Source organism: Euprymna scolopes, chromosome 20 (genome assembly GCF_053919585.1).
Source record: "Euprymna scolopes isolate OS-2025 chromosome 20, ASM5391958v1, whole genome shotgun sequence".
Lineage (NCBI taxonomy): Eukaryota > Metazoa > Mollusca > Cephalopoda > Sepiida > Sepiolidae > Euprymna > Euprymna scolopes.
This window is the reverse complement of record NC_136501.1, coordinates 18681651-18708005: the sequence shown is the minus strand read 5'-3', so window position 1 is coordinate 18708005 and position 26355 is coordinate 18681651. Positions and strand designations below refer to the sequence as shown.

At 34.1% G+C, this 26355-nt stretch overlaps 1 protein-coding gene across 10 annotated transcripts in view; it reads left to right on the top strand.

Annotated features, from left to right (window-relative positions):
- LOC145241346 (tubby protein homolog) overlaps nucleotides 1-26355 on the top strand; it is a 480960-nt gene that overhangs the window by 402150 nt on the left and 52455 nt on the right. For all 10 annotated transcript variants that reach the window (XM_080104210.1, XM_080104207.1, XM_080104202.1 and 7 more), the window contains one exon: nucleotides 19464-19637. In XM_080104210.1, the coding sequence (XP_079960336.1) occupies nucleotides 19464-19637 (174 nt within the window). The remainder of the gene's footprint in view (nucleotides 1-19463; nucleotides 19638-26355) is intronic.

Genomic DNA, 26355 nt, shown 5'->3' with positions numbered 1-26355 from the left:
GATAAAGTGTAGAAATATATTTGTAATTTGATTGTCTCCCCAATTCACTGCAAGCTCTCTCTCTCACCGATGTTATGTTGTCATACGGTAAATGCTATTTTGTTTGCTTTTTTTTTTTCTAACTTTATCTGGACAACATGTGGATACCTTTTTGTCATTCATTTCACATGACCAGTCTAAATCAATCTTGTTCTAACAGGCTTAATATACAGGTTTAACATTTTGTCTGGCTGTTGTTTCTGACTGGTAGTACAGAATACCTAACTCTTAAGTAGCGCTAAAAACAGCTGCTCTATCAATAGTTGTATCATATCTAGATAATTGTAATACCATATCACACATGGAAAGGGGCCCTGCACATAACTTTATTGATGCTACACTGTTTTAGATACTGATTCAGCAAATTAATTAATTGTCTGTACTTTGATTGTATTGTATTAAATATTTTGCTAATAAATATTGTGGGCACTTTAAAACCACATAATTTGCTGGCCGGAGACGTTTTTTTATTGTGCTTGACATGCCATGGGTTGAAAAGAGAAAATACGTCTTAACAGTTTGGTACATATGCAGTTTAAAAGCAAAAAATAAAAAAAGTATTGTTTCAGATGACTTTTGACTGAACCATTGCTGGATTACTGAACTTCTGGTGTTTGGTCAAACACGAGTTAAGAAGGGGTTTTTAATAGCAAAACTAATATTTGTTTTAGAAGATTTTTACCAAACTTTGCGATGGTATCACCATTTTGTTATGCACAAAATTTCGATTTTTTTATAGTAAAGATCTCTTAATGAAAAAGAAAAGTCAACGTTTTTCTATGTCTAAGACAAATGTTTTAAAAAATATTTTTTTCTATGGTTTAATATTTAATGTATTTTTATCAAATTTGTTTTAGTTGTGTCGCAAGTGCCATGAGGAGCCATGTTTCATGTGGCTTTCTCATCAAAAAAAAAGTTGCCCATATAAAACAAACTTTAAGGTAACTAGGTTACATCAGTGAATATCCACCAATTTTCATGAGCAACGACAAAAGCTGTTCCCTCAGTTCATTATTAGTATATTGTGTAGAAACTCTCATATAAATAAGCAGAATAAAAACTTCCTATAAAAAAGAAAAAGAACTAAAATGATCTCACTAGACTTTTTAGTTAAACCTAAATTATTTAGTTCATCTTGTATCTTTTGTTTCGGAAACTTTGTCCTTTAAAACTATTTTTTTTTTTTTCAAAACAGAAAACAGCAGTTTCTCCCTTTTCTTAGAAACATTGCCCATGGATGAGAACTAAACGGCAAAATAAGAGAAGTGTAAGTTACAAAGCTGGCAAAAGTGAACCCAAGCCCCATTTACTAGTCTCCTGATTATTTAAAGTTATGTCTTTACGAATATTTTATTGACATTTAAAGAAAAAAAACGACCATATTGTAATCAGCATGAAAGCAACCCAATGCTATTGTGTTCCAAAGATTGGAATTTCCATATTAAAAAAATCTTTGTTCAGTGAAGTTCTACTTGGTTATAAGTAGACCTTCTTTTGCTCACCTAACCTTTTGTCGAAATATTGCATCGCTGTACTTGTTTTATTAGTATTTTAATTGAATGTGCTTTGACGAACTCCAAGCACTTTGTACCCCTTCGATATAAAGACCCAACTAACCCAACAAGCAGCAAAATCCCACCCCTTAACAGTAGAGATCCTGAGATGCTGTAAACCTTCTACTCAAATAGTTTCTTCCTCCAAACTGCTAGATTTTAGAATTCCCTTCAGGGTCATTGCTTCCTTGACTGTACTGACATGCAAAAGTTCAAGTTCAATGGGAACAGACATCTTGCTGCTCAACTCCCTATATAGTATCCTTGTAAATTTGGTCCTAAATAGTAGTCCCTTACATCCAAGTACATCTATGCCTTATTTGGAGTAAAATAACAATTTAAAAAAAACTCATATTACAACAAAGACGAGGTCAACAAATTGAACATTAAATATATTTTGAATTTATTTAATTAGTGAATATCTGTTTCCTTAACTATGAGTTTTTTTTTAGCTCTTATAAGTAATCTAAATGCCCCTAATTCTCCAGACGTTACATTTAGTGGGGCATCACTAAAATCTGGTCCACAACTGAAATCTAACTTCAAATCTTTTCTGTTACATGATTCGCCTGTTGAACTCTGTTCCACTAGCTTGCTTTCCAACTGACTACAACATGGTCATCTTCAAGTCCAGTGTGAACATAGCCAAATTTTACCCAATTTTCAGCAAAAACGATCACTGAACTGTTGTCTCGTTGACCACCTTATACTCATTAATCCTTATCCTCGAGTGGTCTTGAGGCCTTGATAAGCGAAGATTCTATTCTAAAAACAACAAAAAAAAATTTACAAAGAGCTTCGAACCCCCTTTACATAAAACTAAATATAACCCATACTAGTCATCCTTCCACCTGGCAACTCTGTTCCAAAATTCATTATGATCAGTTAATTAGTTTAGACGTGAGTCCTTTGCATAGAAATATATGAACAGACCTAACTGTGAACAGCAATGACGTAGAGCATAGCATCACCATTCTTACAAGCCATTGCATTTTTATATTAATTTTGTAGACACCACATCTCTATAAATGATTATGTCCGTTAGTCCACTGCACGTAATATTGACCTTTAAACCTTTTAATATTATTTCATGCAATTGAACATTTTAGCTGCTTTATACACACACACACACACACACACACACACACACACACACACACACACACACACACACACATTTTTTTTAGAATGTGAGAGATATAATTATTTCCACAGTCAAGCAACGTCGCAGTTCACAAGAGCCATGACAACCAATAAACCGGAAGTTCATGAAGGCGAAACTAGAAACTCCATTTTGTTGGCTGTCATGGCTCTTATGAGTTGTGACAATGCTTTACTGTGGAAATAATTACATATATATATATATATATATATATATATATATATATAATTATTTTTTTTACTATAATAATTAAATACCTACAGACACTAGTGTTTCATCCTTTCAGGAATCTTCAGTGCAGGGTGTCACGATTAATACCAGTCGAACGATTCGAACCCCGCATCACGAGACATCTCTGGCTCGGTTAGCAAAGCCCTAATCCATTTGGCTACCATTAACCGCGTGAAATCATGTCGAATTTAAACATTTTAATTTTAAATGTTCATTTACGTCAGTCAGAGAGTGATCTAATCGTTATACGATGATCTATGCATAAGAACTAAATTGACCAACTTTCATTCAACTGAAAGTGCTCAACGATAAGAAACGAATTTCTTAAAGGGGCTGTCATAATTATTTTTTTTTTTACTATAATAATTAAATATATATATATATATACACGCGCAGTAACTTCTCCTGAATGCAAGATAGCCGTTCAAAGACATAACACACGCAGTGGTTTTGGTGTCCTTTCACGTAGATTTTTATAACAATAATTATGAAAAAGTTACGTAACTGAAACGAAATATCAAACCATAGAAGCATGATTTTTTGTGAATTCTTCGTGTTTTAGTTGTTCTTTGTTTGTTACCTTATTTCGAGAAAGAACAACATAAATATGTTTCATATGATATATATATATCATTTTTAGTAAGTATTACTAAATTTTTAGAGTTTATGTTCTCTTTACTTGAAACATACTTGTTTTTTAACGTCAAGGATGAGAGTTCATATAGAAACGTTGTTTTAATTTGAATAGAATAAAATACAATCAAGTGCGCTTGAAAGCCAAATCACAACGTAATATTAGGAAAATAAACAAATATTTTACTTGTTTTAAATTTATAACAAATATATTTCAGAGGTATACTCCATCTTCAGTATGTTTCGTTTCTTTTCCTTTTCTTCTTCCTTGCCATGTTGTAAAGTTGGAGAAAGAAGTCTGCAATCGACGTTATTTTAATTTTTATACTTGTTTTTATTTCATCCGTTTGTCTGACTGTCTTTGATATTTGCTTGTCTCTGATGATGATGTAGCGGCATAATTCGTTAAGTATAAAACGAAACATGTGTAAGATGCTCATGAAAAAAGAAGATATAGACATTTGCCTATATTTAAAACAATATAAAAACCCAAAAATCATGATTGTAGACTGATTTGTTTCTGGTTATTGAAACCAAATTCAATATCATATGTTCTTTCACAACACAAGAATAAACTCTTCATATTCAATACTTTGAATATATTCCATTTGTGACATCTATTATATAAATCTCACCTGTCTATTAGTGTATGTATGTATATATGTTCGTATGTATGCCTAAAACTTTTGTCAGAGGCGATTGGCTAAAAATATTCATTCCTTCACACTCAACTGGGCACTTTTCTACAAGGAGGGGTCGCTTTTTTCGCTGATAGTTTCAAAAGTCATCGCCTCTTTTCGATTGTCTAGCCTTAATTTAAACCTATGTCACTTCCGATTTGGTGATGAGCGTAATGGCTAACGCATTACATGGTTCTTTTTTTTCATTTTTTTTCCTCTTTCGCGGTATAGGTTCGAGCCTGCCTACCTGTCTACTACCACTTTCTTTTTTGCAATTTTCCTTTTTATTTTTATTTTTTTGTTTAACCAACACCCTTACACACACCTCCACTTTCTTTTCTACCTTTGTGTTACGAGTTCAAGCCTGCTTGCCTGCTACAATTTTTTTTTTATGCTCAACACCCACTTCCAAACACCCAGGCATCGCCAGGCATCCAGGCTAGTGTTAAATAAAATGGAAAGCACAAGCGAAGTGATTTAACTGTGAAATACAAATATGATGTGCAAGAAAACAAATTTTTCATTCAACTTTCCAAGTTTTTATTGGTGTTATGACCTTTGGTATTTGATCATATTTTTTTTTTTTTTATGGACATTGCTTTAGACAAGGCATGCAGCCATTTGATGTAAGGAGTTAAAAAATACTATTTCAGGGTAAAAAAATTTAGCCAACAATAAACGTTAAATTGATAGATTCTGACCCCGAAAACGACATTTCTCCCTTTGTCAGAAACATCGCTCATGGAATGTGAAGACTAAAGGTCAAAATAAGAGAAGCGAGAGTTATGAGGTTGATTAAAGAAAATTCAAGGTTTACTTGCTACTCTCCTAGTTTTTAAACAATGTTTCTCGTATTGAATTTATGTCTGTACTAGATGCACTGATCAGGTTAGAACAACCCAGCATTTGGGCGGACTCTTTCAACTGTCTTGTTCAACGGGGCTTGCTATCAATTATTGTTTTATTTCACATCGGATAGCAATTCCTTCCCTTTCTTTTTCCTTGCATGATAAAATAGAAATTAAAACAATAGCATTAAATAATCTGAATATCACATTCTTAGCATCAAACACCATTGTGTTGTGTCGGCCAAGCACAAAGATTGATGAGGAGATTTCATGTGAATAAATAAAAAGACGAAGCCAAGAGTAGGCACATCCTGGTTGATCGATTACCTTTGCATTGGAGTACAAAATAGCTTGTTTCGTTTAATCCTGTTAAGACTCGGCTCGTGTCTTTCAATCATAGGTGTCTCCGTTTTCTTCGTACGATTCTCATTGGTGGCTCTGCTCTTGAGGAGAAATCGATTCTGAAACTTCTTGGTCTTTCTTTCTCATACATAATTCTTGGAGTTCATATATTAGATCCATTGCTCTTTACGCTTCTCATAAAGTCGGTTCTCTGTATCGTTCAAAACACTTTCTCACACCTAAGGCTAATCTCTATCTTTACAAATCTGCTATCAGACTATGCATGAAGTACTATTGTCGTATTCGGTCTGATGAGTCTCTGTTCAATTTAAAAGTTCTTGATAAGGTGCAGGAACTTATCTGCAATTTGATTGCCTCCTCACTTTTTTCACTACAAGCTCTTTTTTACTCCTGTGCTGTTGCTAATTCCACTCTTTTTTATAATGCATGTGTTATTCAGAATTTCCTGCTTCTTTTGTTTCAGCTCGTTTGATTCGTTGCTCTAGTGGTCTCCATCAAGTCGATATTTTGATATCTCTTTGTAATACAGCTGCCTATTCCAGTAGCTCCTTTTGAAGAACTGCAAGGTTATGGAACCCTTTTCCTGCTTACTGTTTCCCTCCTTATTTTAGCCTTAGTCTTTTCAATAAGGCATCTACTGTCTTTTTGATAATCAGCTGTTCTTGTTAGCGCCTTGCATCAAGTGGCTTCACACCTTGTCTGGAACGATTTTCCTGAAAAAGTTACTTAAATTTTTTTTTTTTTTTTTTTTTTTTAATTAAAAGTTTACACTTTTGGCTTTTTTGTCATCTCAACACCATATTGAGACGAATAATCCGTCCCATGTCTATGATCGTTTTGCTGAGAAAAGAGAAGATACACCTCACCAAACAAATTCTACTTATTGGTCATGAAATATTGTTTAATACATTAATGCCTTAAAAAAAGAAGGCATATTCTTCTCTTTGCTGTCTGCAAAACTATAAAAATTAGATAGCAGCATAATTTTTATAGATATTGAAATGTGCTAATTCGTTGTCCGTCAAAAACAAGCATAGCCTGCATCATTCATAAAAGACTTAGCTTTTGATTGATAACGTAATGCTGAATTGGTTCATAGATGAGTGAGGTAATGTTACAATTTGTATATTATTTGGACTATTGTTCTAGTTTTGGAAGTTATTCTCACAATGTTTCAAATGATGTGTAGTTTTTGATCTTCAGATGAGTCTTCTACAGAAACTTAATGTTGAACTCTGAAATTGGTACAGGATTTCAAACAACTTTTTATTTAAGTCATTGAGTTAGTGCGAAAGTGCTCAAGAATTGTACGCCAATGTTTTAATCGGGCATACATACGACGAAAATATGTTTGTCCAAAGGCTATAAAAAGCTGATACCAGAGTCATTTGGAGAGTAACTGCCGAGATTGCTCTGGTAACATGTCGTGTTGAGTCGTTTCACTTGGGATAGTGTCGTGTAAAATTGTTGGAGATGTTCAGATTCGAATCAGCAAAGTTGTTCGGGGTCGTGTCACGTCAAATCATTGGAGGTGTTCGGGTTTGAATCGATAGAGGTGTTCAAGATTGTGTTGTGTCGAATCGTCGGAGGTGTTCCGGTTTGAATTGACGGAATTGTTCAGGATTGAATTGACGGAATTATTCAGGTTTGAATTGACGGAATTGTTCAGGTTTGAATTCTTATTGCCAGTCTTCTGGAGGCTGGAGATTCAATCTACAGTACATACTAATTTAAAAATGCAATTAAGATTTGATACTTAAGATTTCTACTCAGTTATTGCTGATGGAACAAGAACAATCTACTTTTTGTGAATCAAAAAAAAAAATTCCTTCAAAATTCTATGCAGATTCCAGAGTTTGACAAGATTGCATCTGGAGAAAGTCCATTTGATGGGTGAAATTAGTGATATAAAAACTATTTAAAATTGAAGTCTAAAAGCCCAACAAAAATTCTATTTTAAATCAGTGTGACAGACCAATTGTAAATGCTATTTTTAATCAGTGTGACAGACCAATTAAAAATGCTGTTTTAAATCAGAATGTGACAGCCCAACAAAAATGCTATTTAAAAACAAACATGCCAGACCAACAGACATATCTTTTTATAGAAAAGCTTGTAAAGATTTGAAATAAGAGGCGTCCATTTAATCTGCACATTAATATTTACCTCCCCTCTCACTGCAGAAAAATGTAACACGAGGGCAGAAGGTAATGATTAAAAAGTTAGGACACAAGAGGCAGAAGCACTTTGACTCTTTAAAAAATGAGCAATTGATTAGTAATAGACTAATCCCTTCTTAAAGTTAAAGCCTGGGAGGGCAGACCTTCTAGAACTGCATATATAATCCCATTAAAACACGAACTGATATCAAAAAAAAAAATTGCCAGATTTTTTTTTTTTTGTGTGTGTGGTTTTATGTCAGGTTGGGTCTGTTATACATCATACTAAAAATTGGACAAGATTTGAGCATGGGAAAGTTTCAAATTTCGAATTGAACATTTTCTACTTACAAGTGATTTTCCATTACTTTTTAAATCTCTAAATCGGTCTGTTTTCATGATAAATCAATAATTCTTGCATTTTTACCCATGTTTTCAGGGTCAATCTTTCACATGAAATGGTTGCCAGTAATGTTGAAACACTCTTACATCATATCTATGGTTACCTCTACCCCTCCCTGATTCACATAAGATGTAATGTTTCTTCAAAGTTGTTCACACTTTTTCCTCCTCATCATCTATGACTGGAGAACTTTTCACATTGCCATCTTAGCAATGTCCACATGCACTGGTACATTCTAGTCCATGTTTTCTGACGGTGCACCTTAGAGTAATGCATCTTTTCAAACAGTTGCAATGAATCATCTGAATCAGTTCATCTGGAGCAGGAATTTTGTCTTTCATCACTGGAACAAGTTTGTCCCCTTCTACTTCCCATCTCCACTCAGATGGTGCTATTTTATCACTACATCACATCCACTCCATAGCCTGGTAGTAAGTTCGCAGAGAATGGAATCTACAGGCAGAGGCGGTTGGAGGGAGTTGTTCTGGTGTGACGAACATCTTTGCCTTTGCAAGTTTTTTGCAGAGCATATCGTATGTAATTGACGCTTCCTTCTGATCTCCATTAAACAGTGCTATCATTGTCTTAGAACCATTGGTTTCCACAATATTCTGTGTTTGTTTTGGTGGTTGACAAAATGCTTTTGAACAGTCTTTCATTGTCTTTTCTCTTTTGATGATTCGTTGTAATTTCCGATCCCAAACACTTTGGACACCAAATCACATTCCGTAAAGGCATGTAGAAACACTAGGTCATTGCAAACTGCTTCACCAAGCACCTGCTTGAGAACCTTAATATTATAGACGTATGATGTCACCTTGTCAGAGCGGAAATAGAGTGCATTACATTTGGAAACATCTGTATGCAACAGCAAGAGAACAAGATCTGTGTCTTCTCAAATAAAGTAAGGAATACTGATTGCTGCCTTTGCAATGTCAGCATATCCTTCTGCTTAAATAACATCACATTCTCTTTGCTTCATTCGTTCCATGATCAGCTGGATAAGTGCTTGCTTCTTTGCACCATTCAACAAGAAGTCGTCCTTTTTCCCAGAAAATATTGTCGCCTCAGTAATGTTCAGTTTCTTTACATTCAATTTTTGACTTCGCCTCTGATGTGCACAATCCTTTATATTTGGTGCAACATCAAACACCACAGCTTTTGACAGTAAATGAAACATAATCATTTGCAGTGTAAGTGCTTCCCTTCTTCCATTTCAGACGGTGAAGAAGAGATCCTTCGACTTGTATGATGTGTTCTGTGACTGGAATAGTTTCCTGCGCACCACTGTCTGATTTTGTTTTGACATAGTTTCTGATTGCTTTGGCAAATTGTGATTTGTCTGCCTGATGCAAAAGGCCTTTTCCTCCAAATACATTAAGTATAGACACAATTCATAGGACATGACATCATCTAGTGAAAGATTTTCCGTCTGGGAAACTATGAGAAACATCTGAAACAGAAGTGCTGGGTCGACGATCTTCACACACTTTCACGTTCTTGCTGGATGCTGGAGTTTTTGCATTCAAACTCTGTGAGAGTAGCAAAACACTAATTGTCCACCCGTTTTTTGAACAATGTCTCTTCTGATTTCAAAGAGGTTCTGCACATTGATGTCTTCATTGGCATTAATTCCTGTAATGATATTGCGTAATGATTCATCAACTGAAAACGGTGTAATGCTGTTTAGTTTTTCTGCAACTTTTCCATCTATTTTTAACATTGAGGCAGACAAGTCCTTAGATTTTCCATTTGTTACATAACTGGTTTCAGGAGATCAAGGTTGTATAAAGATGACAAAGTGGATGACATGGCCCAAACTCAGTGCTCAGACATTCCACTCCCTCACGTCAACCTGCCATTGGCTTTTGAGTGAGCTCTTTAGTGTTTGCTCAATCGCAAGATCAGTGTCCAGACCAGCCTAGTATTTGCTGCTGTGGTGGATCATGTAAAACCCAAAGTGTAACTTTTGATGTATGTTAGGATTGTCGTCTTTCAAGGCATACATCTTTTGGAGATACAGACGAGCCGACTTCAGATAATTTGGATGGCCAGTGGCCACAAATGTTGGCAAGCAAGCTGAGACAGCATTGAAATGCATCTCCTAAGACCCCATTCAATCAGCTGAAACAAGTGTCCTAGCTATACTTAGCATGTGCTGATAATTTATCCATAATTTGGTGGTCTTGGAAGTCCTTATCAGTTCATCCTTGTTAGTTAAAGAGTTGTGAACATTTTCTATGCAATCTGATTCCATTATTGAATCTAAATCACACTCGCCAATCTCCATTAACATGTATAATCGCTCAAGTTTCATCCACTTGGTCCTGAAAATCAGGTTCATCCTTCATGATCTTGGCAACAATCTGACATGTGAAACACTGATCCATGTTCATTGCGCTGCTTTTCTGCTCATCATGTGTACAATGACATTTTCACCATATACAGTCTCCATGATCTCTTTGAGTCCAGTGCCATCCATTAAAATCTTAATGGCGCCCAACACATTCATGAAGGTATAGAAAGTGCCAGGCAACGGTATCATATCCTTAATTGCCTCATCTGTAACAGCATTCACGATTTCAAACAGCTTCCAAAATCGTAGTTGATCAAAAGTTATAATAGTCGGAATGTTGTGTTTTGACGATAAACTGCATAAGTAATCTAGGGTGAACAGGATACATGTTTTATTTCTTGGGTACATGTCTATCATTGGAAGAAATTGTACTGAAGATTTTCCCCGATATTTGCAGTCCTTATGTAGCAGGTGCATCATACCTTGCCAACCGGGTGTTGTGGAAGACATTTCTCAAAAAATGTCCACTTTGCAATCACAGATATCAGGTGTGTATGGAACTGACAGAAATTCTAGCCTTTGCACCCAATGTTAGGATCCACGTTATCTTCTGCAAACAACAGTGACTGACCAAGAATGTACATGTTACTGCCTAACACATCCGGGACAAGTGAACATATGGCATTCAATTCAAACCTTTGTACCTCTGGATATGATGAAGCAAATCCCATGGTTGAAAGACTATCAATCAAGAATCGTGATCTATACAAGTGGTTCACTTCCACCGTGACCCCAAGCTGAAGAGGCACAATAACAGTTCTTGGGCGCACTGCCTGAACGACTGCTTGTCCAATGCCAGCAGCTTTTCTGGATGTGTCCTTCCCAACAAACAGATGTTGCAACAAGAACCACAAACTGGCTGGGATAAAATGTTTCAGTTCAGCAGTTGTTGGATATGTATCCTCCACTCACACAACTGTTGTCTTGACAATAGTTTTGATGAGTTTGGAGAATTGCTCCTTTCTGTGCTTCCTCATTGTCCTCCCAAGGTGCATCATAGTATTTACAAAGAAATCACACTTTCCCTGTTTTTGATACCATTATGGCCGTCAGTCATGAATATAGAGTTTCCATATTGACTTAGCAGCTTTTCTTTAAGGTATTGATTTCTGTACGCTATGGATTTACTACCTTGTAAATATTCTGTTATTTCAGTGACAAGGTCCGATATTGTTAGCTGTTCTTCATTGTTTTCCTCTAGGAACTCACAAATACGCTCGAATGCCTCATCCTGATCGCTGTCCTTTGGTCTTCCGCTTTTTTGTTGTTTAGTGGATTCAGCTGACGTAAATTGTCTTGGAATATTCCACATTGTACAGAAGTTGACGCTACATGACTTGTGGTAAACACAGTCTGCTGCGTGAAGATCACCACCAAAATATTCGATCTGCCTTTGAACAGGAGTGGCCCACTCATCCCCTCTGGTTTTGCAATGGACCGATATAGTTTGAACAAATGCATCTGTCTTCACATGAATAATACTTTCATTACTTTTTCATTATGGATCTTTTTTCTAGTAACAGTACCATAGAATAAGCCATGTATTCTACTGTCATATGGTACCAGAGAAAGACAAGCACTCCTTTTCACTGGTCAGGCAGAAACACCCTTGCTTTTTTTACTGATGTAGTCTACCCGATATGCTTTGTGAACACGAGTTCCTGCTTCAACCTGAACTTTCACACATTTTCGTATGCCTTTGGCTCCTTTTTCTCGAATCACCACGGTCTCTTTACGGTTAAAATCTTGTTCACATAAAGGACACGTTTCTCCGTTCGCTTAATTCATATTTTACTCTGAAAATATATTTAATCAGAGTATTAGTATATGCCTGTATGTGAGTCAGGTTGAGTGCAACAATATGGGGTGAGGAAAAAAGCAGAACATTCGCCTCTTATTTCCAAGGGGGCCAGGTTTTAATAACAAAATCACATCATATTACCTGGGATCCATACCAAAATTACTGCACTTTTTTGGCCCACTCTGTAGAAGTGGCTGAGGGAAGATGTAGGGGCAACCATAGATATGGCATAAGGGGGGGGTGCAACAATACTGGCAACCATTTCATGTGAAAGATTGACCTTGAAAACATAAGTAAAAATGCAAGAATTATTGATTTATCGTGAAAACTGACCGATTTAGAGATTTAAAATATAATGGAAAATGACTCGTAAGTTGAAAATATACAACTTTAAAATTTGAAACTTTTCCCATGCTCGAACCTTGTCCAACTTTTAGTATGATGTATAGTTGTCCCAACCACAAAAAAAACCCCAAAATCTTGCAATTTTTTTGTGGTTGGGATATTTTGGCAGTATATTGACTGGACTAATAGAACCGTATCTCACCCCAACAGAAGCAAGTCACCAACTCAAAAATTCCTAGACTGTTGAACTGATTGGCAAGGATGTATCTTCAACTGGTATGAAAAACACAACTCGGGTTGATGATGAAAATGCTATTTTAAACTTAAAACAGAGCAGCTTAGCAAGATGCTTGGAATCTGTCTTGCTGTAAGAGGCGGAGGGGGGGCATAATCAACCGTGTTTCCTTCTAATTGCTAATATTAGATATTCTAAATCCTGTTTAGATATGACTTCATCACATCACCATGGTGATTCAAGGCTTATAACTTCATTAGAAAGAGTCGATCTTCTCCAGTATTACCTCCCATGGGAAATAGGCAGGTTCATTATCCCTCTGAGATCAGAGATATCATTATAGGTTGAATTATCGGTCATGAACGCCTACAAGGCATTCTTTTCTGATCACACCCCACATTAAGCTCGACCTGGTGTCACATGTAGCCTCCGTTGGGAGGCAGGTAAATACAATCACTATGGTTACAAATATTTACTTAAATGGAATTTATGTGACAACTTTTGAAACCTGTGTCATTAAGTGACGTTTCTTTTTTTTTTTTTTTTTCTTCCAAAGTAGAAAATAAATTAAAAAAAATTAAATACTAGTTTAAAAAAGGAAAATTGATAAAAGAAAATGGATCTTTGGTGCTTACTTACATTGTTCTTTTAAACTAACGCATTTTAGATGAAAACATTATGTACTTACCCGTCATGCCAAAATTATTATAAATTCCAAATATTTATAAAAAATGATCCAGTAAATAATGTGCTAGATGTATTCTTAAAATAAAAATTAATTACATTCTTTAAAAATCTTTTTAATAATGGTGGAGTTTTAGTTAAAGTCAATTTAAGTCTAAGGAGATAAATCAGTTTATCATACTGAATTGGTCGTACAACTCTTCTACATTAAAACATGATAAAACTTGATAATTCAATAAATTTTTACTTCTAATTATTTTTCTACTGGATCATTTTTCATAATCTCTGGAATTTATACTAATTTCGCCATGACAAGTAAGTATGTAATGTTTTCACCTGAAATGCGTTGGAAATCAAGTAAATGTAATCATTCTGGCTACAAATATTTACTTAAATTGAATTCATGATACAACTGTTGATACCTGCGTCATTAAAAAAAAAGAGGAATGCAAATAAATAAAAATAAAAAATAAATTTATGTATTCATTTTTTTTATGCGGACTGTTATCCTCATATAGTTGTTGATGTTTCACCACGTTTCAGCCAACTTATCCTCTTGCCTTCGTCAAGTGGTTAATCATGATGCTGTGTCTTATAACTATATCCCCAGTAATTACTGCCTTCCATAGTTGTTGTTGTCTCACCACGTTTTTTGGCCTACTAATCCTCTGGCCTGCTTTGAGTAGGATTGGTCACCTGGAACAGTAAAGAGTCAACATCTCTATCCACTACACCATGGGCCCCCATCAAGGTTGGGTTTTATGGTATTATTAATCCAATTTGGAGATTTTATCTAGTCTTCCATTGTTGAGGTTTTTTTTTGGTTTTTTTTGCTAAAACGTGATGAAATAACAACTATAAAGACAAGGATAACAGTCTGCAAAAATCTTTTAAAAAATACATAAATTATGAAAACCTCATCTCAAAGGATTCCAAAAAAATAAAAAATATATAAAAATAATTTTTTTAATATAAAAATGACTATCTTATTTATTCTAGATAAAAAGCTTAAAGAAAATAATTCAAAATATAGTACCTATTATTTGCATCTTCCATATTAGATACAGAGTTAGATACAAGGTCATTTTTTTCCCATTCAGCTCACCACAATAGCAACATTCTTGACTGAAACAAATATAAAAATTGCCTCAGTTCAAAAAGATTTCTCCTTCACTGACCAAGAACAGGAAAGATAAAGTGTAATATCAGAACAGATACTACACTTTATTCTACAAATTGTTTTAGGATTTTAAAAAAATTTAGTTTCCCATTTATTTTTTATTTTAATAAATATTCAAATAATAGTAATAAAAAATAATTTTATTTATCGAAGTTACATATAGGCGAGAAACACATACAAAACACATACAAAATGTCTGGTGTTTTTATTAATACGGTATATTTACCTGCTTCTCTCCCCTCACTGCAGCAAAGTATGACTTGAGGTCAGTTTTGTAGTGGGTAATTTAGCACCACCACCCCCTTAAAAAAAAAGAGGAGTACTCTGAATGAATGCAAAATATCCCCTGATTGAAACTGTCAGCATTCCCCAGTAGGCACGCTTCAAACAACTGGTAGTAAACTACTTGTCCATCCTTAAAGGAGAAGGTAATGTCTGGAAACATGGTTCTTTGAGATTGAACAAAACCGCACTTGAATGTGATCTGGTACTGAAGGGTCATCTAATAAGTACTATGAGATATTTTAATTAAGTTTACAGATTTTTTTCGCATGGGCACTTTTATTAATAACTTTAGTCTCCTTTGAAGTAATCTCCTCCGGCTGCAATGTACTTGTTGTACCGTTCCAACAACATCTGGAAGGCTCCATATAAGTCCTCTTGTGTGAGCGTATCAATGATCCTCATCACAGCCTCTTTCATCTCCTTAATTATCTCATAACAACAGCCTCTAAGGTTTTCCTTGGGATTAGGGAATAACCAAAAGTCACAGATAACAAGGTCTGGACTATAGGGAGGGTGAGGAACTGTCATCATGTCCATCTTGGTCAAATAGTCTGTGACAAAGATGGAGCACCTTTGGGACAGACTTTGTACAAATCTTCCACATCTTCAGTTCCTCATGAATAATTGTGTGTACAGTTCCCACACTGACATCAAACTGTGCGCTTATTGTCTCTATAGACACACGACGGTCCTTATCCATGAAATTCTTTATTTCGCCAATAAACTCTGGTGTTTTGACTTTCTTACTCCTCCCACACCTCTCATCATCCTTCACATATTCTCTGCCTTCCTTGAATCTCTTATACAAGATCTAATAACAGTCTGAAGCATTCCATACGTTTTTGTTGCATTTTTTCCGAGTTTAAAACATAATTTTATTGCATATCATTCTTAAGTGTCCTCATGCCCAGATTGCATTTTTGAAATTCACCAATTGTGACAATCTGGCTTTAGTAGAATGTATTTCAATTCCTGCTGTAGCTGTTCATTTGAACCTAAAATCATAAAAATTGGTCAGTCATCTCATAAGATGTACAAAAATAATGTATCGAATTTTCAAGAGTCTACGATATAATTTTAAATGCTTGTACAAAAAAAGTCTAGAAACTTCTTGAGGGCACCTCGTACTAATCTAACGGGAAATGATTTCTTCTCGTTCCTACAGCCTCTTTCATACAAAAGAGATGTTGCTAGCCTCTCTCTACTGTATCATTATATGCATGGTAGCTGGTCAACTGAGTTCCATTCTCAAATACTCCTGCCATGTAAGATATTTACAACAATGACCCGCCTCACTACAAGCACAGCAAAAGCAATCATTTTTCTCTTTCTCTTTACCAAAAATAAAACGAAACTTCCATGAAAGAAGTTTCTTTCCAAGAACATCCCATCTGTCAAACAAAATGCTATGAGACTGCTTCCCAACTGAATATAGCATGGTCGTCTTCAAGTCAAATATAAACAAATACTTGATGAGCTGCCCCCTTGGATAATCAATTCCTCTTAAGTAATCTTCTGTCCATCTTGCTCGTTCTTTCTGGTTCTCTCTTAGTGATGATAATTATCCTACTGACAATCTCTTTAACCCTTAGCTTCGAGTGGCTTCTAAGCCCTGACTCATTAGTTAATAAATAAATAAATAAACATGAATGTTTCCATGAAGAGTGTTTCTGACAAAGGGTGAAAAATTGCTGTTTTCTGAGTCGGAATCAATCTTACACATTGTTGGTTAATTTTTTAATCTTAAACTAGTGTTTTTTTTAAATTTTGTTTGTTTTTTAGCTCTTTATGTCAAGTAGCTTTATGTCTTGTCTAGAGCGATTTTCATAAAGGACGCAAGTGATAAGCAGAAATAGGAGGTGAATGACGTAATTAAACAAGAAATAAGAGGAAGGGCGGTGAATTTTAGGTGAATACCTGACCCAGGACGAATCCATAATAACGAGACACACCTGGAACCCCTTTAATAAGTTCAAGAGACCCAACACAAAATTATTTAACTCTTGGGCTATGATACTATTTTCACACACATTGCCTACGATGGGTGTTAATTTTTCACATCACAGAAAATTAAGTCTATGGTATTTGAAAAAGAATTTTTTTTTTATCAAAAAACAATACGAACATTCAAACGTGGGTTTCATTCATTGATTAATGCAGTTAGGGAAAGAATTCCATAGTTCTTGGAGACACCATTGTTGCAGTTGTTTGTAATAGAAAACTAGGCGTTAAAAAATAACATCCACCATAGTCTAAGGGTTAATGAAATCAAAAATAAAATTGATAACTTCAAATATGTCTAACGATGGAGATTAGGCAACCACTCACAAGCTTAGAAAAAGGTAATTCCAATCTAATTTCCATTTTTGTATAAATTTGTGTCCATACCGATTTCATATGTTTCTGAATTTTTTAGATGAGGAATGATAATTTGAATTATTTTGAAATAGCTCACCGCTCTTTTCGTTTCATAAAAACATCATATTTGGAGTTCTGACGACTATTTTTTCGTTGGGAGAAAAACAAACAAACAAACAAAAGACATTCTTTTTCACCAGTCACCATAACAGTCATTAGTGAAGACACACCTGAAGAAAGTCGGAGATTACATCGATCGAAACGTTGTGAGAATAACAAACCAAGATGAGAACAGTAATCCGAACAATCCAAATAATAGAAATTATCAATCCTCATTTCAAAAATTCAGAAACACATTTACTTTGACTCATATTGAAATTAATTTTTTATTTATTTATCTATGCTAATTTATTAAAGCTATCATCGTTATATTTCTACTTCTGCTACCATTTTGTTTTTACTTGGGAGTTACTTCTTATCAAGACCCAAAAGCCACTTGAGGATAAGGATTAATGAATGTAAGATGCTAATGTAGTAATCGTTAATGGTGTAAATTGGGTAGAATTTGATTATTTATGAGGACGACTCAACAAGAATTTGTTTACACTGGATTTGAAGGTTACCATGTTGTATTCAATAGGGAAGCAGGCCATTAGAACAGTATTCTATAGGCAGGCAGTTCTGGGAAAGATGCTTTGTTCACAGAATCTGTGTTTAGATTTAGGCACAGGTAGAGAGTGGGGAAAATCATTTATGGTGGTTGTATATAGGCGAGTGTTTTTTGCGGAAAGCTTGGCAAGGGGGAACCATAGATTGTAGTTCAGTAGAGCACTTGCCATGAAAATAGCAAAGACAGGCTCGCAACGTCTCTTTTGTAGGAAAGAGGTTGCAGGGAAAAGATGATGGCATCATTTACTAGGTTTCTAAGCCGGTTTTGAACTCTATCAAGGTTGGAGAGGGTGCGCTAAGTAGCTCCTGCTCAGATGTTGCAACAGTACTCCATTTTGGGGCACACCTGGATCTTACACAGATATAGGATTGCAGCAGCGGTGAGATATCTGCTGGAGCCGGAGAGTGATCCAACCATTTTTCCAATGATTTGGATTCTCTTTTTGATTGTCATGTTTCATATCGTATTCATCTCTTATACTTAGTCTGATTAAGATCTCCCTATTTATTTGTCTCCCCACGAGGTTGTTTTTATGTGAGAGATATCAGCTTTCCAAAAGGAGGGTACTATGGATTGTACAAAAATCAAAATTACTCCAGTCAAGAAAAATTTCTCTTAAAAACAGAACAGATACTACACTCTAAAATATTTATTTGCAGAAAATATTAAAAAAATTATATTTAAAACAATTTGGGTACAAGGCCATCAAAATTGTGTAAAAATTTTGGAAATATAAAGAACTTTTAAAAACTTTTGTAAGAATAAAGGGATTTTATATGTAATGACCGAGAAAGGGTTCAGGAACATAATTGTTGTTATATATGCAACTTTTCTTTATTGTTTTTGAGATGAAGATTGGTTATTCTTATTATTTGGATTCATTGGACTACTGTTCTCATCTTGAGTGCCATTTTCACAACTTTTCGGTCGATGTAAACTCCAACCTTATTCAGGTGTATCTTGTCGAACTCAGGAATATTTCTGTCAAACTTGGGAATTTGGACAGAATTTTGAACGGAACCCTTTATTCAATTCACGAAGATAGCATGCTCTTGTTCCGTCTGACTGGATAGAGATCCTAAGTAATTTGCAGTGGTAGTGTAAAAAAAGTACAATTGCGAATTACTTAAGCCCTCTATCCAGTCATGAGAATAGTAGTCTGCAGAATTCAAATGATACATATATACAACTTTTTTGCTTGCATTATTTGCTGCTAAATATACATCCTGTTACTAATAAAGTCGCTGTTAAAATAGATAGCATAAAGTCTAAGATTTCTTAGATTTTATGCTATCAGGATCAACCTATAATCTCAATTTCAGATTTCTATGTCCAGCAGTGTGGGCTTCAAATACAGCGACTTTTTTTATTTCGTCGATTTCAGAACTGGAATCTACATCAACATTTCATAAACTTAATTGTTGTCTCCCAGTTCTTTTCTCCAGTTTTTTGATCAATTGTGCCTGTTTCCCTTCCAGGAATTACATGGGAATATGTCTTTAGACACACGAGAGAGTTTGGATGAATTTGTGCTGAAACCTGCCACGCAAGGAACTATTGTTAAATGCCGCATAACAAGGGACAAACGAGGTGTTGACCGGAGCGTCTATCCAACATATTACCTTCACATGGAAAGGGAAGATGGTAAGAAAGTAAGTAGCATCTTCATCACTCCCATATATTATAAAAGAGAACATAGACGACCCGTGATTGTTACCATTTTGTCACTTCAGCTTTTATTGCATAGGATCTTTTTTTTTTTTTTTTTTTACACAGGCATCACCACATTATCAAGGCCAAGAGGCCACTCAAGGATAAGGGTTAAAGAGTGTACAGTAGAAATTGGACAATATAGTAATCATTAGTAATGAAAATTCGGTAAATTTGATAACTTATATGGAACGGCTCATCAAGAACTTATTTACATTAGATTTGAACACAACCATGTTGTAGTCAGCCGGAAAGCAGGAAAACGGAAGACAATTCCACAGGCGTGCAGTTCTAAGAAAGAAGCTTTGTTCATGGAATCTACGTTTAGGTTTAGGCACAGATAAAGAGTGGGGGGAATTATTGATAGTGTTTTCAGCTAGACGAGTGTTTCTTGTGAAAGTTTGGCGAGGGGGGACCATAGACTGAAGCTCAGTCAAACACTTTCCATGAAAATAACGATACATCAGAGACAAACTCGCAACATCTCTTCTGTGAGATAGAGGTTGCAGGGAAGAGAAAAGGACATCTCCTACGAGGCTACGAAGTCTATTTTGAATTCTATCAAGGCAGGACAAGTTCTTTCTAGCAGCTCCTGCCCAGATGTGGCAACAGTATTCCATCCTTGGACGTACCTGGCTCTTATATAGATAGAGAATTGCATCAGCAGTGAGATATCTACCGGATCGATAGAAAGATCCCACCATTTTTCCAGCGGCCTTGGCAACAGATTTGATGTATGTGTTCCATTTAAGATCAGGAGTAATGGTCAAGCCCAGAAGCTTGTCAAAACTTGAGGCCTCCTGAAGACGAGAGCCATTCATTTTAATTGATGCCTGATGGGGATCAGAATGTTGATGATGTAAAGAGAGAAGCTTGGTTTTAGATGCATTAAAAGTAACCAGCCACTCCTTTCCCCATTGTACTACGTGCTCAAGATCAGCGGAGAGAGAATCAGAGAGAACTTGGTCATTTACTGTCTTAGATGTGCTACCATAAATGGTAGTGTCATCAGCATAAATGTCTACAAATGATGTAAGGATGTGATTTGGAAGATCATTAATGTAGATCAGGAAAAGAGTTGAGCCCAGGATGGACCCCCGAGGGACACCAGCATTAATACTGTGAGCTTCTGATTTTTGCCCCTCAACTACTACTCTTATGAACCTATCAGAAAGAAATGATTTAATAATTGAGAAGACATTTCCAGCTATACCATAGCTAGAGATCTTATGAAGTAAACCTTTACGCCATACCCTATCAAAGGCCTTAGATATGTCAAGAGCAATCTCTTTCTAATATCTTCAGCTTTTATTACATAGGATCTCTTTCTAATATCTTCAGCTTTTATTGCATAGGATCTCTTTCTAATATCTTCAGCTTTTATTGCATAGGATCTCTTTCTAATATCTTCAGCTTTTATTGCATAGGATCTCTTTCTAATATCTTCAGCTTTTATTACATAGGATCTCTTTCTAATATCTTCAGCTTTTATTACATAGGATCTCTTTCTAATATCTTCAGCTTTTATTACATAGGATCTCTTTCTAATATCTTCAGCTTTTATTGCATAGGATCTCTTTCTAATATCTTCAGCTTTTATTGCATAGGATCTCTTTCTAATATCTTCAGCTTTTATTGCATAGGATCTCTTTCTAATATCTTCAGCTTTTATTGCATAGGATCTCTTTCTAATATCTTCAGCTTTTATTGCATAGGATCTCTTTCTAATATCTTCAGCTTTTATTACATAGGATCTCTTTCTAATATCTTCAGCTTTTATTGCATAGGATCTCTTTCTAATATCTTCAGCTTTTATTACATAGGATCTCTTTCTAATATCTTCAGCTTTTATTGCATAGGATCTCTTTCTAATATCTTCAGCTTTTATTGCATAGGATCTCTTTCTAATATCTTCAGCTTTTATTGCATAGGATCTCTTTCTAATATCTTCAGCTTTTATTGCATAGGATCTCTTTCTAATATCTTCAGCTTTTATTACATAGGATCTCTTTCTAATATCTTCAGCTTTTATTGCATAGGATCTCTTTCTAATATCTTCAGCTTTTATTGCATAGGATCTCTTTCTAATATCTTCAGCTTTTATTACATAGGATCTCTTTCTAATATCTTCAGCTTTTATTGCATAGGATCTCTTTCTAATATCTTCAGCTTTTATTGCATAGGATCTCTTTCTAATATCTTCAGCTTTTATTGCATAGGATCTCTTTCTAATATCTTCAGCTTTTATTGCATAGGATCTCTTTCTAATATCTTCAGCTTTTATTGCATAGGATCTCTTTCTAATATCTTCAGCTTTTATTGCATAGGATCTCTTTCTAATATCTTCAGCTTTTATTGCATAGGATCTCTTTCTAATATCTTCAGCTTTTATTACATAGGATCTCTTTCTAATATCTTTAGCTTTTATTGCATAGGATCTCTTTCTAATATCTTCAGCTTTTATTACATAGGATCTCTTTCTAATATCTTCAGCTTTTATTACATAGGATCTCTTTCTAATATCTTCAGCTTTTATTACATAGGATCTCTTTCTAATATCTTTAGCTTTTATTGCATAGGATCTCTTTCTAATATCTTCAGCTTTTATTACATAGGATCTCTTTCTAATATCTTCAGCTTTTATTACATAGGATCTCTTTCTAATATCTTCAGCTTTTATTACATAGGATCTCTTTCTAATATCTTTAGCTTTTATTGCATAGGATCTCTTTCTAATATCTTCAGCTTTTATTACATAGGATCTCTTTCTAATATCTTCAGCTTTTATTACATAGGATCTCTTTCTAATATCTTCAGCTTTTATTGCATAGGATCTCTTTCTAATATCTTTAGCTTTTATTGCATAGGATCTCTTTCTAATATCTTCAGCTTTTATTACATAGGATCTCTTTCTAATATCTTCAGCTTTTATTACATAGGATCTCTTTCTAATATCTTCAGCTTTTATTACATAGGATCTCTTTCTAATATCTTCAGCTTTTATTACATAGGATCTCTTTCTAATATCTTCAGCTTTTATTACATAGGATCTCTTTCTAATATCTTCAGCTTTTATTACATAGGATCTCTTTCTAATATCTTCAGCTTTTATTGCATAGGATCTCTTTCTAATATCTTCAGCTTTTATTGCATAGGATCTCTTTCTAATATCTTCAGCTTTTATTGCATAGGATCTCTTTCTAATATCTTCAGCTTTTATTACATAGGATCTCTTTCTAATATCTTCAGCTTTTATTACATAGGATCTCTTTCTAATATCTTCAGCTTTTATTGCATAGGATCTCTTTCTAATATCTTCAGCTTTTATTGCATAGGATCTCTTTCTAATATCTTCAGCTTTTATTGCATAGGATCTCTTTCTAATATCTTCAGCTTTTATTGCATAGGATCTCTTTCTAATATCTTCAGCTTTTATTGCATAGGATCTCTTTCTAATATCTTCAGCTTTTATTGCATAGGATCTCTTTCTAATATCTTCAGCTTTTATTACATAGGATCTCTTTCTAATATCTTCAGCTTTTATTGCATAGGATCCCTTTCTAATATCTTCAGCTTTTATTGCATAGGATCTCTTTCTAATATCTTCAGCTTTTATTACATAGGATCTCTTTCTAATATCTTCAGCTTTTATTGCATAGGATCTCTTTCTAATATCTTCAGCTTTTATTACATAGGATCTCTTTCTAATATCTTCAGCTTTTATTGCATAGGATCTCTTTCTAATATCTTCAGCTTTTATTGCATAGGATCTCTTTCTAATATCTTCAGCTTTTATTACATAGGATCTCTTTCTAATATCTTCAGCTTTTATTGCATAGGATCTCTTTCTAATATCTTCAGCTTTTATTACATAGGATCTCTTTCTAATATCTTCAGCTTTTATTGCATAGGATCTCTTTCTAATATCTTCAGCTTTTATTACATAGGATCTCTTTCTAATATCTTCAGCTTTTATTGCATAGGATCTCTTTCTAATATCTTCAGCTTTTATTGCATAGGATCTCTTTCTAATATCTTCAGCTTTTATTACATAGGATCTCTTTCTAATATCTTCAGCTTTTATTGCATAGGATCTCTTTCTAATATCTTCAGCTTTTATTACATAGGATCTCTTTCTAATATCTTCAGCTTTTATTGCATAGGATCTCTTTCTAATATCTTCAGCTTTTATTACATAGGATCTCTTTCTAATATCTTTAGCTTTTATTGCATAGGATCTCTTTCTAATATCTTCAGCTTTTATTACATAGGATCTCTTTCTAATATCTTCAGCTTTTATTACATAGGATCTCTTTCTAATATCTTCAGCTTTTATTGCATAGGATCTCTTTCTAATATCTTTAGCTTTTATTGCATAGGATCTCTTTCTAATATCTTCAGCTTTTATTACATAGGATCTCTTTCTAATATCTTCAGCTTTTATTACATAGGATCTCTTTCTAATATCTTCAGCTTTTATTACATAGGATCTCTTTCTAATATCTTCAGCTTTTATTACATAGGATCTCTTTCTAATATCTTCAGCTTTTATTGCATAGGATCTCTTTCTAATATCTTCAGCTTTTATTGCATAGGATCTCTTTCTAATATCTTCAGCTTTTATTGCATAGGATCTCTTTCTAATATCTTCAGCTTTTATTGCATAGGATCTCTTTCTAATATCTTCAGCTTTTATTGCATAGGATCTCTTTCTAATATCTTCAGCTTTTATTACATAGGATCTCTTTCTAATATCTTCAGCTTTTATTGCATAGGATCCCTTTCTAATATCTTCAGCTTTTATTGCATAGGATCTCTTTCTAATATCTTCAGCTTTTATTACATAGGATCTCTTTCTAATATCTTCAGCTTTTATTGCATAGGATCTCTTTCTAATATCTTCAGCTTTTATTACATAGGATCTCTTTCTAATATCTTCAGCTTTTATTGCATAGGATCTCTTTCTAATATCTTCAGCTTTTATTGCATAGGATCTCTTTCTAATATCTTCAGCTTTTATTACATAGGATCTCTTTCTAATATCTTCAGCTTTTATTGCATAGGATCTCTTTCTAATATCTTCAGCTTTTATTACATAGGATCTCTTTCTAATATCTTCAGCTTTTATTGCATAGGATCTCTTTCTAATATCTTCAGCTTTTATTACATAGGATCTCTTTCTAATATCTTCAGCTTTTATTGCATAGGATCTCTTTCTAATATCTTCAGCTTTTATTGCATAGGATCTCTTTCTAATATCTTCAGCTTTTATTACATAGGATCTCTTTCTAATATCTTCAGCTTTTATTGCATAGGATCTCTTTCTAATATCTTCAGCTTTTATTACATAGGATCTCTTTCTAATATCTTCAGCTTTTATTGCATAGGATCTCTTTCTAATATCTTCAGCTTTTATTACATAGGATCTCTTTCTAATATCTTTAGCTTTTATTACATAGGATCTCTTTCTAATATCTTCAGCTTTTATTACATAGGATCTCTTTCTAATATCTTCAGCTTTTATTACATAGGATCTCTTTCTAATATCTTCAGCTTTTATTGCATAGGATCTCTTTCTAATATCTTCAGCTTTTATTGCATAGGATCTCTTTCTAATATCTTCAGCTTTTATTACATAGGATCTCTTTCTAATATCTTCAGCTTTTATTACATAGGATCTCTTTTTAATATCTTCAGCTTTTATTACATAGGATCTCTTTCTAATATCTTCAGCTTTTATTACATAGGATCTCTTTCTAATATCTTCAGCTTTTATTACATAGGATCTCTTTCTAATATCTTCAGCTTTTATTACATAGGATCTCTTTCTAATATCTTCAGCTTTTATTGCATAGGATCTCTTTCTAATATCTTCAGCTTTTATTGCATAGGATCTCTTTCTAATATCTTCAGCTTTTATTACATAGGATCTCTTTCTAATATCTTCAGCTTTTATTACATAGGATCTCTTTCTAATATCTTCAGCTTTTATTACATAGGATCTCTTTCTAATATCTTCAGCTTTTATTACATAGGATCTCTTTCTAATATCTTCAGCTTTTATTACATAGGATCTCTTTCTAATATCTTCAGCTTTTATTACATAGGATCTCTTTCTAATATCTTCAGCTTTTATTGCATAGGATCTCTTTCTAATATCTTCAGCTTTTATTGCATAGGATCTCTTTCTAATATCTTCAGCTTTTATTACATAGGATCTCTTTCTAATATCTTCAGCTTTTATTGCATAGGATCTCTTTCTAATATCTTCAGCTTTTATTGCATAGGATCTCTTTCTAATATCTTCAGCTTTTATTACATAGGATCTCTTTCTAATATCTTCAGCTTTTATTACATAGGATCTCTTTCTAATATCTTCAGCTTTTATTGCATAGGATCTCTTTCTAATATCTTCAGCTTTTATTGCATAGGATCTCTTTCTAATATCTTCAGCTTTTATTACATAGGATCTCTTTCTAATATCTTCAGCTTTTATTACATAGGATCTCTTTCTAATATCTTCAGCTTTTATTGCATAGGATCTCTTTCTAATATCTTCAGCTTTTATTACATAGGATCTCTTTCTAATATCTTCAGCTTTTATTGCATAGGATCTCTTTCTAATATCTTCAGCTTTTATTACATAGGATCTCTTTCTAA